The 16,990-nt window shown below is 52.2% G+C and overlaps 2 protein-coding genes across 4 annotated transcripts in view; one reads left to right on the top strand and one right to left on the bottom strand.

Annotated features, from left to right (window-relative positions):
- The first annotated feature begins 3,110 nt into the window (after positions 1-3,110).
- Positions 3,111-5,498, top strand: MARCKSL1 (MARCKS like 1). Its single transcript, XM_057703964.1, has 2 exons — positions 3,111-3,394; positions 4,223-5,498. Exons 1-2 carry the CDS (start codon positions 3,308-3,310, stop codon positions 4,730-4,732), a joined length of 597 nt encoding a protein of 198 aa, XP_057559947.1. The 5' UTR covers positions 3,111-3,307; the 3' UTR covers positions 4,733-5,498.
- A 192-nt stretch (positions 5,499-5,690) lies between these two features.
- HDAC1 (histone deacetylase 1) overlaps positions 5,691-16,990 on the bottom strand; it is a 29,541-nt gene continuing 18,241 nt past the window's right edge. Inside the window, exons 4-14 of one of the 3 annotated variants that reach the window (XM_057703934.1) lie at positions 13,326-13,400; positions 11,773-11,911; positions 11,171-11,312; positions 9,988-10,080; positions 8,669-8,777; positions 8,447-8,587; positions 7,788-7,896; positions 7,564-7,694; positions 7,159-7,311; positions 6,571-6,619; positions 5,691-6,292 (exon numbers count right to left, since the gene is read on the bottom strand). In XM_057703934.1, coding sequence (XP_057559917.1) covers positions 6,265-6,292; positions 6,571-6,619; positions 7,159-7,311; positions 7,564-7,694; positions 7,788-7,896; positions 8,447-8,587; positions 8,669-8,777; positions 9,988-10,080; positions 11,171-11,312; positions 11,773-11,911; positions 13,326-13,400 — 1,169 coding nt within the window. In that variant the 3' untranslated portion in view covers positions 5,691-6,264. The remainder of the gene's footprint in view (positions 6,293-6,570; positions 6,620-7,158; positions 7,312-7,563; positions 7,695-7,787; positions 7,897-8,446; positions 8,588-8,668; positions 8,778-9,987; positions 10,081-11,170; positions 11,313-11,772; positions 11,912-13,325; positions 13,401-16,990) is intronic. The other 2 variants (XM_057703950.1, XM_057703944.1) reach the window with 2 other exon arrangements.

The following is a 16,990-nucleotide window of genomic DNA, read 5'->3' as shown; positions in this document are numbered from 1 at the left end:
ACATCACCATTCCTGAGGCCTCCACCGGGACCTACCCATCCTCTGGTGTCTCTTCCCATCTCCAGGCCTTGGCATATGCTGGTGCCTCCCCTAGGAAGGCCCATCCTCCAGTTCTGACAAGATGCTGTCCACTTATACCTCACTTAGCGTCTAATCTGATCACCACCACAGGGCCCTCCTCAGAGGTCTCAAAATGCCCCCACAGCCTTCTTTATGAGGCAGTGTTCTCTTCTGCCCTCCCCCCTCCTTCAGCCCCACCTAGAACTCTCCTGGGGTCCCATTCCCTTCTGTCCACGGGGACTAGGAGCATCGCAGGCCAGGACCAGGGTCGGAGACTTTACTAGAGAACTGGGAGAGATGGGGGATGTGCGAAACAGTCTAGTCTCTGCAGCCTCCCTTCCCTCGTCCATCCCAGAGTCCCCCTGTCTTCTCCATTCCTCCTTCCCCTGCCACTCTGCCCTGGCAAAAGCTCACCTCTCAAAGGTCCTGACCACCACAATGTGACCTGCTGAGACACACACAGCCACTCACACAAGCACAAAGTAGCCACTCTCTCAGGCACATACACTCATAGTTACACACCCGATCACAGCCAGACACAGTCACCAAAACAACCTCAAGGACAGACAAGCACACACCCAGAAAGTCTCAGAAAGTCATCGAGAGTCACCAACCCTCTCTCTCTCACTCTAAATACACACAGGCAAACAAAGATGCAGACTCACACAACTACAGAAGTACACACCTGGTCACACACATGTGCTCGCACGCGTGCGTGTGCGCACACACACACAGTCACAAAGTCTCTCACACACAGACAGATACAGAGCAATACACAGTCACACACAGAGAGAAACAGACACACACAGTTGCACACAGGCCCCTGGAGATACAGAACAATGGGCGCATTGTCTGGGCTGGCAGCAGCTGGGGAGGAAGGAGCCGCAGTGTGGATGGAGGAGGCCGTGGGGGCTGCTGTACCACCCCCACTCACCCCCCCCCCCCCCCCCCAGCATCCTAAGCCTCTTCCCTCTTTTAGAAGCCGGATTCAGCTGGGACCTGGATTTGCTGAGGGGTTCAGCTCCCAGGTGCCCCCTCCCCAGCCTCCTCTGATGTCTGGTGGGGGATACAGGGGCTCCCCTGTGGACCAGTCTCCCTTTGGGGCTCTGGGGACTTGGGGTCCTTTAGCCCCGATGCTCCTCTCTCCTCCCGGGATCATCCCAGTGATTTTGCCTCTCATCCCCACAGGGCAGTGCCTGGACATTGGGAGCCTTAGGATCTGCTCTTAACCTCTGACTCCAGCCCCTCCAGGACTCACACACCCTCCATCTGAGCCCTGCCAGCCGGTGCGGGCCGCGCCTGGCAGCATTGTGGGCTCCCTATTGTGGCCGAGACAGAGATGCGGGTCACGACATCCATCTCTTAGTGGCAATGGGTGAAGTCACTGTCCTGTCAGTGAGTTGCAGTGGGACATGGTTGCCCCTTCCTGTCCGAAAAGCTAGCTCTTCTTGCCTCCCACTCTGACCAGGCAGCCCCAGACCTCAACAGAGACTCCTTCCAGGACTTCCCTTACAGCCCCCAGCCCCTTTTTGCAGGTCTCTTCAAACTCTTTCCTACCCTCACTACTGATATTTACTATGTGCCCTTGGACATGTCACTTTCCCTTTCTGAACCTCAGCATCCTAGTCTGTAAACTGGGGTGGGGGAGGGGGATGCCTAAGGAAGTGGAGAGTATTCTGTAGTCTCAGAGTGGGGGTGGGGATGGAGGCTACAGGAGTAAGTGCTGAATGTAGAAGCCACCTCAGCCTTCCCTGCCCCGCCCCTCTGTTGTCAGATCTGTGGGAGTTCCTGATTTCGCAGACCCTGGGGTGTCTCCACACCTCACAGCCTCAGGCTTCCCAGGAGGCTTACTTGTAGGAGGGAAGGAGCAAGGGAGGGACGTGCTGAGCCGGCCTTGCACACAGCCTTGCTTTTGCAACACTTTGCTTCCTCCAGCCCCCTTCCTCCTGGGGGCTGAGGGCAGGTAGCCAGACACACACACATCTGAGGCCAGCCAGGACTCTGGGATTCCCCCTGGCCTGGACTAGGGGGTGTGGCAGGAGACTCCAGCTGGAGAGTCTCAGGCTACCTCCACCCTGCCCCTGTCTCCAGGCTCCCCTACTCAGGCAGGGCCGAAGGCTGGACTTGGCAGCTTGTGGGCTGTCCTTAAGGGGCCATCCAAGGCCCCTCCTCCTCAGGAACTGGAGTGTTTTAAGCCCCTCCTGGGCTTCCTCTGACAGCTTGGGGGAACCCTGATGCAGGGGAGCAGATGTGAAGGGAGAGCACCGAAGTCGGACAGGTTATGTCCAGGTCTCTGAGTCTCAGGCTCCTCAGCTTTTAGATGGGGATGGAGATGCCCCTCAAGGTCACAGCACCACCCCAGATGGGACTTTGTCACGGGGTCCAGGCTGAGAGCAGGAGGGACCAAAGGTGAGCTTGTCTGTGCGGGCTTAGTGTGACTGGCCACCAAGAGATTAAGCGGAAGGATGAGGGACGACCTCACCAGTCTGACCACAGTAACCCTGTGGCAGGTCGGACCTCCCAGGCTGGCCGGGACAGGCAGGCACGTGGACGGTCTCCAGGCCTGAGGGGGCACAGAACCCAGCTAAGGGCCCTGCGGCTTCCATGACCACATTCTCTGGAGCGTAACTCGGGACCAGCCGGCTGACGAGTCTGGGCATGTGAGCCCTTCCAAGAGTTCTAAGGGGAGACTGACAGGGGTTGCCAATGCGGGACCAAGGTGACGGGGGCCACTCCAGGAGCTGGGTCGTCCACCTGAGAGGTGGGAGGTCAGAAGAGGGGATAATTGCTCTCTCCTCTTTCCTCTAGGAGCCCCTCTCCGCGCAGCTTGCGCAGGGACCCGCCTCTCTCCTTTTCACCCTGGACCCCACCTGCCCCCGGGAGCCGTGTGGGTTGGGGGGACCAGACCGCCAGCGTCGCCCACGGCTCGAGTGGGGCCCGCGACCTGAGCCCGCCTCCGCCCCTAGATTGGGCGCTCATTTAAATGTCCAGCCCCGCCCCGAGCTCCGGGCGCAGATATATAGGCGGCTCGGCGGGCGGCGGGCGGCATTCTGGCGCGGAGCGGAGCGGCGGCGGGCGCAGCTAGCGGGTCGGGCGCGGAGCGGGGGTGCAGCTCCGTTTCCCCCCCGACACCCCTCCCCCTCAGGCGCGAGCCCCACCCCTCCGCCGGCCAGGCCCACCCGACCGAACTATCCCCTGCGGCGCGAGCCCGGGGTGGCTCCGGGCGCCCCCCAGCAGAACCCCCACCATGGGCAGCCAGAGCTCCAAGGCTCCCCGGGGCGATGTGACCGCCGAGGAGGCAGCAGGCGCTTCCCCCGCTAAGGTCAACGGACAGGTGGGTGCGCTCGGCACGGCCCGGCACGGCCCCCTCCTCTCGTACCTCGCCCCTTCCAGGGCCTCGGGCCGGGGCCGCGCGCTTTGTCCGGCCCGGGACACGCGGCGCCCCCTCCCCCGCCCGGTCCCTTTGTTCTCGGCGCCGCAGCCCCCGCGGGCGAAGCGAGGGGAGGGGCGGGGAGGGGGCGCCGGCCGGGCCCCGCCGCCTTCTTTGTTCGCGGCCCCGGCCCCCGGCGCTGCCCCCCGGCCGCCCGGAGTGCCGCGCGGGGAACAAAGGCGCTGCCGGGCCGCGCCAAGGGGGCGCCCGGGGGCCGCGGGGCGGGTGCCCGGAGGGGAGGGCACTCCCCCCCTCGCAGACCCGACCTCGACAGCCCACGGCTGTTTTTTTTTAGGGAGGAGCCGCGGTGTGGGGAAGAGCCTGATGCGGGTGGGGGCCGTTTACACAAAGCCGGGAGGCTGGGAAAATAGGCCGTCCAGGTGCGGGGACCAGCGCCCCGGGGCGGCTTCCCGCCCAAGATCGGCGGCGCGGCTCGCCCGCCAGCCCGGGGGCCGCGGTCGCGGGCGGCCCTGCGCGGAATAGAGCGCGCCCCGGGGGAGGTGGGTGGGGGGCCCCGGGACCCCAGCGCCTCCTGCCGGCCGCGGTCTCTGCGCGCCCGTGCGGGGCAGGAGGGCGAGGTTTGACGGGATGCCGGCTGTGGGGTGAGGCTGCAAGCAGGCTCTCGGGGTGCGGCGGAATGAGTTGGGACCCCGTTGTCTGGAAGAGGTCAGAGGCGGGCTGGGGGAGGGGAGTAACAGCCCGGCCCTCACTGCTGTCTCCTCTGCCCTGCAGGAGAACGGCCACGTGAAAAGCAATGGAGACTTATCCCCCAAAGGTGAAGGGGAGTCGCCCCCCGTGAACGGAACAGAGGAGGCAGCCGGGGCCACTGGCGATGCCATCGAGCCGGCACCCTCTAGCCAGGGCGCTGAGGCCAAGGGGGAGGCCCCCCCCAAGGAGACCCCCAAGAAGAAGAAGAAATTCTCTTTCAAGAAGCCTTTCAAGTTGAGTGGCCTGTCCTTCAAGAGAAATCGGAAGGAGGGTGGGGGTGATTCGTCTGCCTCCTCACCCACAGAGGAAGAGCAGGAGCAGGGGGAGATCGGTGCCTGCAGCGAGGAAGGCACTGCCCAGGAAGGGAAGGCTGCCGCCACCCCTGAGATCCAGGAGCCCCAGGCCAAAGGGGCAGAGGCTAGTGCTGCCTCCAAGGGAGGAGACACAGAAGAGGCAGGGCCCCAGGCCGCAGAGCCATCCACTCCCTTGGGGCCAGAAAGTGGCCCTACACCAGCAAGCGAGCAGAATGAGTAGCTGGGTGGGGGCAGGTGGGTGATCTCTAAGCTGCAAAAACTGTGCTGTCCTTGTGAGGTCACTGCCTGGACCTGGTGCCCTGGCTGCCTTCCTGTGCCCAGAAAGGAAGGGGCTGTTGCCCCCTAGCCACGTTCCCCCTCCTCCTCTCCCTCCTGTGGATTCTCCCATCATCCATCTGGTCTTCCTCTTAAGGCCAGTTGAAGATGGTCCCTTGCCAGTTTCCCAAGTTAGGTTAGTGATGTGAAATGCTCCTTGCCCCTGGCCCTACCTCCTGTCCCCACCTGTGCAGAAAGCAATTGCTGGTTTTCTTCCCCAGTTCTTTTCCAAGTAGGTTTTGTTTACTCCCCAAATCCCTGAGCCAGATGTGGGGGTGCCTACACTCCCAACCCTGAGTGTCCAGCCTTCCCCTGTTGAGTTTTTAGTCTCTTGTGCTGTGCCTAGTGGCACCTGGGCTGGGGAGGACACTGCCCCTGTCTAGGTTTTTATAAATGTCTTACTCAAGTTCAAACCTCCAGCTTGTGAATCAACTGTGTCTCTTTTTTGACTTGGTAAGCAAGTATTAAGCTTTGGGGTGGGGGGGGGAGGTCTGTAATGTGAAACAACTTCTTGTTGTCTTTTTTTTTTTTTCCTTCCCATTGTTGTAAATAACTTTTAATGGCCAAACCCCAGATTTGTACTTTTTTTTTTTTTTTCTAACTGCTAAAACCATTCTCTTCCACCTGGTTTTACTGTAACATTTGGAAAAGGAATAAATGTTGTCCCTTTAGTGGTGCTTTTTAATGAGTGGTCTTCTGGGGTAGGGTGAGAAGATTGGTCAACCTCAAACCTTGAGGCGGGGATTAAGACAGGTAAGTTTGTGGGGTTCTTTTGTTGTTGAAGGGTTGCCCGGATCCTCATGGGCAGGGAAGGGGAGTCAAAATGAACCCAGGGACACTACTAGGCAACAAGCTCAGGAGGGTATAGAAATGGAGCATTTTATTACAAAGATTCTCACAAAAATGAAAATAGTATCTCAAAAAGGAAGCTAGACTACCAATCTTCACCTGCAGAAATGGGGGAGGACAGAGGGCAGGCAGTGAAAGTTTCTTGGCTCACTGGGGGCCAGTGGGAAGGTATGAAAACAGAAACAATCTAAAAATGGCTGATAACAAGAGCCTGAAAACAACAGGGAGTCCCTGAAGACCCAGCCACCCCTTCTAAAATGCTCAACAAGGGCACCATTTCAAAGCTACTAAGCAGGCACTTCAAGATTTTGTCCTCTGGCTGCTTAAGTGTATCCCTTCCACCCAGACCTGGCACTTGTTATGGTTCAAAATTCAGAGTTTGGGAGGGATGGTGGCGAAGCAGCGACTAGAAAAGCTCACCTAACGTGTGCCCTGAGCTCAGGGCCCTGGTTCCTGTCTAGTCCCTGGGGATATTTATATTTAATATATTTTTATATAAATACACAGAGAAATAGAAAATATAAAATCTGAGGGGTTGTGGGATAAAGGTGGGGAACTTGGCAAGAAGCCAGAACTGGAGAGGTCTGTTCAGGGCAACTTGACCTCCTCCTTGACCCTGTGGAGAGAACAGAGACTGGCATGAGATAACCCACCCTAGAGACCTTGAGGCAAAAATGTGGGTACAATGACTTCCACAGGACCCCGGCTGCCCAGGTGACTGCTGAAGGCTGGGGCTTCCTAGCTCTGCCTAGAACTGCAGAGACAGACAGACTGGTCCCTGAAAGAGGCCTTTGTAAGCTAGACCAGCTGTCCCTGTGCCTTCCCTCTCAGTGTGGTGGGACAAAGGGGCTGGTGCTCCAATGCCAGGGAGAGGACAGACAGCTCCTTCCTCACCCTTTGGCTTCTTGCTTCTCCTCCTTGGTTTTCTCCTCTTCTGTGACTTCTAGAACATAAGAGTACAGGGATGGCAAGGGCAGCCCCTCTGGAAAGATCCATGGGATCTCCACTTACCCTGAAACCCCTTCCCCAACACTGCAGCTCACCGGACATACAAAAGAGAGAAAAGCCCATCCCAGGCCCTCCCTGCCAGCCCTGTAGAGAACAAACAGGTCGGACCGGTTTCCCAGCCTGCTAGAGCCTGAACCCGGTGGGTGGAGGCAGCCCCCTGGGAAACTGGGGCGAAGCACTGGGAAAAGGGCCTGGGCGGTATGTGAGAGCCCTGCTCCTGACCACGCGGAGCCCAGGCATGTCCCCGGCTCTGGAGCCTGGCAGGGCTCCATCAGCCAGTGAAGATGACGCACCGAGCGCCACCCTCCTGTGGGCCCTGCCGCTTCTGGGACCCAGTGCCAGGCCAGGCAGCTGAGGGAGAGCCCTAAGGAGCTGGCAGGGCCTGAGTCAGCTCCCTCCTCCCAGCACCCTACATAAATTCCTCCTCCAGGGCCTGGGGCTCAAGATCCAAGTCCTGGCCCAGCCCAAACCCACCTTTCTTCTCTTCTGGGTCTTTGTCTTTCTCATCTTCTGTTTTGACTCTCTTGGCTTTTTTGAAGTTGGAAGAGTTCTTGCGACCGCCTTCTCCCTCCTCATCAGAGTCGGAGAACTCTTCCTCACAGGCAATTCGTTTGTCCGAGGAACAGACTGGGAGGGAATGGAAAATATGAGTGAGAGAGCAGACTCTATCTCAGGGTCTGCCCAGCACTTTCCTGCACGTTCCCCCAAAAGACACCAAGGGAAAGGGACCTGGACTCTCTAAATTATCCCTACAGGCAAAGGTACTTGGGTTTCTCAACACATGCGCAGCTTGGGGAGAATGTGGAGCCGGGAACAGTAGAGGGAACTCAAAACTGCCTACAGAGTGGGAAGGCAGAGGCCCCTGGGTCTGGGTCTTACTTGAGATGCGCTTGTCAGGGTCGTCTTCATCCTCATCAGCACTCTCCTCTGGAATGGCATCCTCAGGAATGGCCTGCATTTGGACCCCAGGTGCGTGGGGCAGCATTCTCAGGTTCTCAAACAGCCGCTGTCTATGGCCAATGGTAGAGAGGTGGCTGGGCTCTGGTCGGGGACTAACCAGAGCCTGGAATGTTCAATTAAGGGTGTGGGGGGGATATACTCACTTGATCTTTTCCAGGTACTCGTTAGTGTTCTGGTTAGTCATATTGGAAGGACTGATGTGAAGTTTGAAATCTGGTCCAAAGTATTCGAAGTAGTCGTTGTATGGAAGCTCTAATTGGGGCAGGGGGCGAGAGAGTTAAGAGACCTGGCCACCATGGGACCCTGAGAAAAGCATTTGTAGGTATATATGGACTTGTTAGCCCAACTATACAGAGAAGCATGCCCCCAAGATAGGGTGAGGCTTGGCTACCTACAGGATTTCAATTTTTTTAGAAGCCATTCTCCAGTGAACACCAGTGGGGTGTGTGTGTGTGCGTGCGCGCACACGTGTGTGTAGAGAAGGCTGAAGCCCCTGGTTTCGAAAAATTTAGGCAACATTCATTGGGAGCACTCCCTCACTCACTACCCCAGTTACCCTGTAGAGTGTGAATTCCAAAGCTATAGATAACCACTGACAATTCTGTCCAGACCAGAAGCAGGGGGCAAGGGGACAGGGCCAACTAAAGGAAAAAACTGACAGCTATGGTCTGAAAACCACAAGGGGATAACAGGAGAATCAGAGTGTGAAGAGAAGTTGTATAGCCAATGGGAAAGGGGCTGTGAACTCAAGGATACTTAAGCTCCAGCGCTGCCCAGCCCAATGTGGCCCTGGAGCTATTACCATTAGGGATCTCGGTGTCCAGGGCCACAGCTGTTTCATAGGTCCAGCACCGGGCAACGTTACGAATGGTGTAGCCACCTCCTCCCAGCATCAGCATGGGCAGGTTGAAGCTCTTCACAAATTCCACACACTTGGCGTGCCCTGTGGTGGGAGAAGTGGTGCTCAGTTACAGGAGCACCCAGCAGGACCCTGCCCGCCCGTCCCGATGCTACCTGGTCTCACCTTTGATGGTCAAATTGAAGCAACCTAACCGATCCCCAGACAGAGAGTCAGAGCCACACTGTAAGACGACAGCACTGGGCTGGAACATCTCCATTACTTTGGACACAACCTGAAAGGACACAACCTGGTCACTACCAGCCTCAAGAAAAGCTATTTGAGATTCAGGCTGAAAAGTGTGGGTGCAGCACTTTCTTCTGTTCCTTATCACTCACTCCTATCTTTCCACTCTCCCTCAGGCTTAGTGGTAGAGAAAAGGAAAGTACCAGCCTGGGCGTCTCGTTTCCTCACTTTGTTCAGTTTTCCAAATTGAAAGGATCTCCGAGAGCCTTCTAGCTCTACTAAGGAGTCTAAAACAGCTTCCTCATCAATTCCCTAAATCTTTCCCATCTTTTGCTGCTCCAAGCTCCAGGACCACTTGCTCCAAGAAGCCCTCCTGAGCCTCAGCTGCACCTGCTCTACACATCTGGGCCTCCAGACTTTGAGCCTTATACTGTGAGGAGGCCTTTCACTTTTGTACATCTCATTCTCACAACTAGATTCTAATGTAACTGAGGACAGAGACTGTATAACTCAGGCTTCTCTGTTGCCCTCACTACAAGGTACATAGCAGGCACCTGGTGTTTGCTAAACGACTGCCTGACCTAACTAGGTTACTACTCTAGTAATGGTTGGTTCCTTGTTGCTTACAGGTGAAGATTTAACTCCTCAGCATGGCACTCAAGGCTCCTTTTGAAATACTGACCCTGACAAACATTTCCCACCACATCCTTCAACATTCCTCCCCTACATCATACTGGCCTCCATACTACATATTGGCTTCTGCTGGCACTGTTTCCTCTGCTGAATGCCACCTCTCCCCTCCAGCCCCCGCCTCCTTCATGTGGGTAACTCCTTATTTCTCAAAGTCCAACTCAAATGTCACCACCTCTGTGAAATCATCTCTGACTACCCTTTCCCCAGCCCAGGCAGCAGACTCTCTCACTTCTCTGTTCATCCCTCAAAAAAAGCACTGACCACATGCTGTTGGGGATGTGCTTGCCTCCCACACCACAGACTGTGAAGTCTTCAAGGGCGCAGATCACGTCTTAGCTATTCTTGTATCCAACAGAGGGCCTGACCCACAGAAGGCATCAATAAACATCTGGATGAATCTTGTTCCCCTAACTGGCCATACAGCATGCAATCCAGGGTTCAAACACATCTCATTTCCAGGCAGCCTCTCAGTGGGGAGAGATCCCTGATGTACACTGGACGTGCTTTGCTACCCCTTCCCTTAGACCAATCCCATTTATAGCCCAGTGGTGGATAAAGTCACTTACCGGCTTGAAAATGGCCTCATAGGACTCGTCATCAATCCCATCTCGGAGCGGGTAGTTAACAGCATAATACTTGCCTTTGCCAGCCCCAATATCCTAATCAAGAAGGACATTAAAGTAAAACTGAAAGATGAGGCTGGGAGGAAGTTCAAGGCTGGGGGCTGGAAGGCTAAGGAAAGAGGCAGTGGTTCTAAGAGAGATAAGCTGGGCCCATGAGGTGGGCCAGGGACAGAGAAGGTTAGCACCATTGCCCTCACTGGCGGGACGAGTCTAGCTCACGTCACTGGACACACCAGTGAGTCTGCACCCAGGCTGAGAATCATTTATAGGACCAGAGACTGAATATCCTACCACACACCATGAGACCTCTCCCTCTGGATTGGGTTAAAGGTGTCTGGGGGCTGGACCATAGAAATAACACCCACCCTACAACAACCCTTTCCTTTCCAGAGTGCTCACTCCTCTACCCCCGACTCTCCTCTAGGGAGGTGTGGAAGGAAAGCAGAAAGGGAAGAAGAATCCTTCCAAATTGTAAATGCTCAGTTATTCTAATGCTGGCCATAGCAAACACCTGAATTAGTGCCACTTTTTCACCCAAGGGCCACTGGCATGGCAAAATGGCTGGTTTCATTGTAGTCATGCTCTCACAAGCAGAACAGTTTAATGAATTAGCTTCCAGGGATTCTTATCCTGAGGTCCACGGATGGGCTTCAGTAGGAGGAGGTGTCTATTAACTATTTGATATCAAATATAAAATTGCATGTACTTATGGGGAGAGAGTACACAGCTTTCAGTCAGATGGTCAAAGGGGAAGGTAACTTAAAAATATTAAGAACCCTTGAGACAGTCCGTAAAGGTCCCAATTCCTAGCCCATGGGAGAGAACCTGATGTTTCTAGCCTAAAATTCAAGCTGTCTGGGACATCTGAATAGTGCAATGCAACTCAGCTGCGGCCAGGAGGGAAGTGCAGTGAGTCACGAGAATCCCATCCCTCCCAATCCTTTATGTACCATCATTCCCTTCCTCCAGAATAAGAGAGGGAAAGAGACCATAGCAGGTGTCCCAGGCTGGGGTGTGGTATTCTGAATGGCAGAAGATGCAGGAAGTGGTTTTTGGTGACATGAGATAGGAGAGTTAGAGCTGGAAGCTGAGGGTGAGCTGGTTGGCCCCTGAAGGGAGTTCTCACCCGTAGGTCCCCAGTTCCTGGGAAGTACTCTCCATATTTATGAAAGGACACAGTCATGACTCGGTCTGTGGTATAGAAGGCCTCTTCCACGCCATCGCCGTGGTGAATATCAATGTCAATATACAGCACCCTCTGGTGATACCTAGGATCAGAAGGGGGTCAGGGGGTTCTGGGGGCTCTTTGGGAGTGGGACGCGCCAAGGGCGCCAGGTCCCAGCTTACCGGGCTGGCTGCCTCCCTCAGGTATCTCTAAGCACCAGAGACGTGGAAACTGGCTGAAGGAAGGTGGAAGAGCGGCAGGGTGTCTCCAGAGGCCTGACCAAGCCGACCAAGTCCGATCTTCCTACTCTACAGCCAGGGTCAACTCCAGCCACACAGGGACACTCTGGAGGCAGGATCTGAGCAGCGCCTGCCCCTGATCTTGCCGTGGGCTCAGATCAAATCAAGACCCCGTCAAGGAGAGGATGGCCAGAGACACTCACCGAACACATCCTAGCCAGCACACCGCTAGGAAAAGCAAACTAGGGAGGCAAGCCCAAGGGAGAGGGAAGTGGGAACCTGGCCTAAGGTGCTCCTCCAAGAGACAAGGCCAGGCAGGCATACTTTAGCAGTTCCAGGATGGCCAAGACGATATCATTGACGTAACAGAAGCCAGATGCCTCGGACTTCTTTGCATGGTGTAGGCCCCCAGCCCAATTCACAGCGATGTCCGTCTGCTGCTTATTAAGTTTCACGGCACTTGCTGGATGTGGGAAGAAAGAACACAAGCCTATTATCAAGCCACTCTCTTCCCTTCCCCCAAGAAGCCAAGGGAACCCAGTGAGAGGTAGGACCTGCCTATTCAACAGCTGTATTGTACAGTTCACAAACCAGTCCTCTCCCCCTACCCTATTCCAACAGGAGTAAACATGATACTGGCTACTCTAAAAAAAACTGTTTTCCAAACTGAAGGTGGTGACTCACTAGAAGGCCTTAAGATTGGTTTAGTGGGTTATGACTAGTATATATATATATTTAAATGAGATAGACTAGAATAAAAATATCAGAATAACAGTAAAGGTAACCACTGTTTTGTGAAACTGGCTTCAGAGTGAGGGAGGGTGTATGTGTGCGCGTGCATGCATAACCTGGATTGTAAGTGTAAGTAGTTCTAAATGTGGTTCGTGGTCAAAATATTTTGATGATACCAAGTGTAGAAGAGGCTTAAAGTACAAAGAGGTCTAAGAAGAAGTGAGAAATACACACCACATGTGCAAGTGCCTTCGTGGCAGTATACTTTAATAGCAACAAAAACATAGAGGGAATTCCCTGGCGGTCCAGTGGTTAGGACTCTGCGCTTCCACTGACCAGGGCTGGGGTTCAATCCCTGGTCATGGAACTAAGATCCCACAAGCTGCATGGCAAGGCCAAAAATAAATAAATTAAAAAGTAAATAAATAAATAAGATTTACTAAGTAAAAAATGTAGGCACAAAACTATACATATATGACATGACACATTTTTTGTAAAACATATATATGTTATGTCCAGATATATGCACACAGGAAAAATCACAGATGTGCAAACACCAAAATGGTAATGACGCTTATCCGTGGACAGTGTGACAATTTTTTTATCCTGTGCACGTCTTTGTTTGCTGAGATTATATTAGGAGAAGGTAGAGAGAAGGGAGGAGAGAAAACAATGATCATAGAAAAATAAATTTTTGTTAACAAAGGGTTGAGTGATCCTGGAGCTAATCAGACATTAGACATTACTAATGGAAGTGGCAGAGACGTGGGGAGCATTTCTGACCTCTAAAGGTAATTACCATGCTCTTTTGTAAGACACAGATGATGACACTTCCCATTTTTACAGCCCTTTGCAGTTCACAAATTACTTTTATCTACAGCATCTCAACAGCCCCATGAGGTCTGCAGGGAGTTCCTGTATATAGGATGTCTTGGTAGGAGACGATAGTCAAGGACACCTGACTGTACCAAGTTAGACTGAACCAGGCTGGGACTAAACCAGAAGGACATTTTACAGACCTAAAGTAAAAACTCACAGGACCATTTTACATGGTCACAGGTCAGCCTCGCTAGGATAGTGGCCTAAAAGACAGACCTCACTAGTATAACCCAGCACCGCCCTTAAGGAGGGATGTATATCCTTACCCACAGAGCCACCAGTAGATAGCTGGCAGAACTCAAACAGGCCATCAAATACCGGACAGTCCTCACCAACGTTGACTTGAAAAAACACAGGAAAAAGTTAGTTTCCACAGTTTCCTTTAGTTTTTGTTTACAGATTTATGAGCTGATGGAAAAAATGCAGAATTTGGATTCAGAAGGCTTGGGTTCTTGTCCAGGCTCTACTACTTACTGGCTGTGGGACTGGGTCCAGTCATTCAAATTTCCTGAGCTTTGACTCATTATCTATAACAAGCAATAATGACATCCACCTCACCCAACTGTTGAGAAGACTGATAGAATCTTATCTGGGGAAGCATTTAGCAAGTAAGTACTTGGAAAATGTCAGTTCATTCCTGAGGGAGAAAAATTTAGCCTCTGATTCCAGCCTGAGTTTGTTCCTGGACCTCACTCCAGCTGGCCAACAAGGAGGGGAAGAGCAGAGACCCATACCATCATCCACTGCGTGCTTAACAACGTGCCAGAGGCCATGCTAAGTGCTTTAAGTACCTGTGTCGTTTATCCTCACACGCCTCAGATCGGATTTGGTCCTATTTTATAAATGGGGAAACAGGCTCAAAGAGGTGAACTGCCAGTAAATGGCAGAGGCAGTATTCAATGACTGGTCTGTCTGTCCTAAAAGCCTACAAAAATATACTCTGGCCTTTCCCCCCAGTAACTTCACACACACAATCTCACCTGATCCTCCTAACAACCCCACAAAAGCTGGACGAGACAAGTATCAACCCCATTGTGCAGAGGAACAAACAGACATGGAGAAGTTAAGTGACTTGCCCAAGGTTATATAACCAGGCAGTGGTAGAATCAGAGGTCCAGGTGTCTTGACTCCCACAGTCCAGTGCTCTTTCTACTACACCAAGTGACAACTGGAGGAAAGTTATTTCAGGCCTAAAGGGGTAAAAGTACAAACTAACACATAATGTGGAAACACATGCAAACAATAATGCAAATAAAATGAAAAAGACAGGAAGGGAAGTACACCTGAAGGCTGTAGACTCAGAGCTAGAGAAGAACCTTATTGCTCCAAGTCTCCTCTCTCACAGAAAAGGAAACTGCTGAGACATCAATGATACCCAGAAGTTAGAGGCAGGGGCGGGGCTAAATCCCTGTTCTCTCGCCCTAGCCTTCCCACTGCAGGCACGATTATCAACAGGGGTTCTCAAGGTAGAGCAAGGAGGAGGAGCCCTAGCATGAGGAGGGTAGGAGAGCCCAGCTTAGGCTGTGGTGACCTCTTGAGACACAGCTGAAGCTCAAGGTTTCCAATAACCACAAGAGCTACCGACTCTGGTACTGCCCTAAACTTGGAGGGTGCTCTGATCTGGGGTCCTGCCGAGAACAGTGCTCCCAGGAAGGGTGCCGAGCATAAGGGGGTAAGCAGTGGGTGGCTCTCTCCCCCACTTCCCAGGTAAACACTGGGAGGCTGTGTCAATAAGAACTTTGGTCCCTGAGGCCAGGCTATTTATTTATCCATTGGCAATTGATTTCCCTCTCTGGCTGCTTCCTCCTTCAGTGGGTTTGGCCTGTCTGGGTTTCCAAAGCTTTGCTTATACTCCTATTTGAGATGTGGAGCTCCCATGAGAAGAAACTGGTATTTTAGAAAAAATATTTTCCTTCAGGCCCCAAACCAACATGTGGCTCAAACGGCCAGTCGATTATTCTTAGCTCAAGGGAGCTATGTGATTACAGATGAAAAAGGGTAAAATGGGAGAGCAGACCCTCACTTCAACTAATCTGTGAGGCTAGGGAGGACTTCCTATGAGTTTTCCCTCTTCCCACTATAAACACTTTTCTCATTCTTAGGCTGGGCTTTAGAATGACGGGGAGCAATACTGGACAAGGGATGGGGAGCAGATGTAGGTCAAGAAGGCAGTAAAAAGCATACTGCAGGAAGAGATGCATAGGATTAAACAGTGACCTCAGGAGAGTGTTTATACCTTGGTGGTGGAGAGGGGAGTAGAAGACAAAGGGTGTGTGATCAAAGAGAGGTGTCCAGGGGGGCTTCAACTGTACTGGCAATGTTTTCTTTCTTAGGCTGGTTGCAGGGACATGGATATTCATTGTATTATTTTTTATACTTTTTGTGTGTGTCTGAAATATTTTATATGCAACATATTTTAAAATACTCCTGAATCAGGAAACTAGAATTCCATTCTCCATTCTACTACTATTCTGCTGTGTGACCCTGGGAAAGTCATTTCACCTCCCTAGGTTTCAGCTTATATATCTATAAAATGGACAAGAATGCCTCCAAATTTTACCAGCACGAGTCCCTTTTATCATGTTTCTACCGTAAGCCTCATGTTTTGATAGGCTATCTACCAAAAAAAAAATTGCATTTATTTATGTTCCCATTTTTTATAATTAAATATTAGGTCAGAACATCTGATTAAGATTTTCAAAGTCTCAAAGTGACCAGAAAGCATTTAAATTACATTCCACCCAAGAGCAAGGAAACTTATCTGGTCTTATTACAGGGTACAACATCCTAGGTTAGGTGTTGGTAAATACTGAAAAAGAGCTCAGCTCCTCATCCCTGCTACTGTCTCTGTAGACACCCCTGATTATAAAGCACTGCACTAAGTGACATCTCTCTGAATCAAGTCAGTAAGGTGCCTTCAAGTCCTTATCCTTATCCTTCTTACCCCCACCTTCAATGACAGAAATCTCAGACCTAATGTTTTTTAGGTTTTTTTTTTTTTTTTTGTGGCCGTGTTGGGTCTTCGTTGCTGCACGCGGACTTTCTCTAGTTGCAGCGATCAGGGGCTATTCTTCATTGCGGTGCACTGGCTTCTCATTGCGGTGGCTTCTCTTGTTGCGGAGCACAGGCTCTAGGGCATGTGGGCTTCAGTAGTTGTGGTACGTGGGCTCTAGAGCACAGGCTCAGTAGTTGTGGTGCACGGGCTTAGTTGCTCCGCGGCATGTGGGATCTTCCCGGACCAGGGATTGAATCCGTGTCTCCAGCATTGACAGGTGGATTCTGAACCAGTGCGCCACCAGGGAAGTCCTCAGATCTAATTTTTTAATGCACAACTTTATAATGCTGGTTTCAGGAAAACTGGAGCAAACTGGGAGCCAGAACCAAACCTGTGCACTCCCGAGGACCTAATATGTTGTCTGCCTTGACAGATTTGAAAATAAAGCAATAAGTCATAAGAGCAAAAGCTACTATTCAATGACAGTCGGTGCTTTAAATACATTATCTTACTCATCCCCCCAAACTCCATTATGAAATAGGCACTACTGTCTTCCTTTTAAAGAAGGGAAAACAAGGCTCAGAAAGGCTAGGGGACTTACTTAAGAACACATATCTAAGTGGCAGAGCTACGGGATTCAAAACAAGACATCAAAGCTCATTCTCTTGCTTCTATACCAAGCTGCTTCTCTAATGAGAGCCCTCTCTGCTGAGCTGGCCTAAATAAGTTATGGAACGGCCCTAAAGCCATCTAGAGCAAAGGAATGAATCTGTCTCACCTTGGAAGGAAATAAGACCCTGTCAATTCAGACAGTAAGTACCTCACTTAGATGAGGCAACAGCTCCTGGAGTTGTGGGTGGCAAAGAAGCTTCATGCTTCAAAAAGGTCTGTGTGGTTCTCTAATCATTACCAGTGCACAATTATTGTAACAAATAA

The sequence above is a fragment of the Hippopotamus amphibius genome, chromosome 1 (genome assembly GCF_030028045.1).
Source record: "Hippopotamus amphibius kiboko isolate mHipAmp2 chromosome 1, mHipAmp2.hap2, whole genome shotgun sequence".
Classification (NCBI taxonomy): domain Eukaryota; kingdom Metazoa; phylum Chordata; class Mammalia; order Artiodactyla; family Hippopotamidae; genus Hippopotamus; species Hippopotamus amphibius.
The sequence above is the reverse complement of the archived record's forward strand: the minus strand, read 5'-3'. Positions and strand labels throughout refer to the sequence as shown.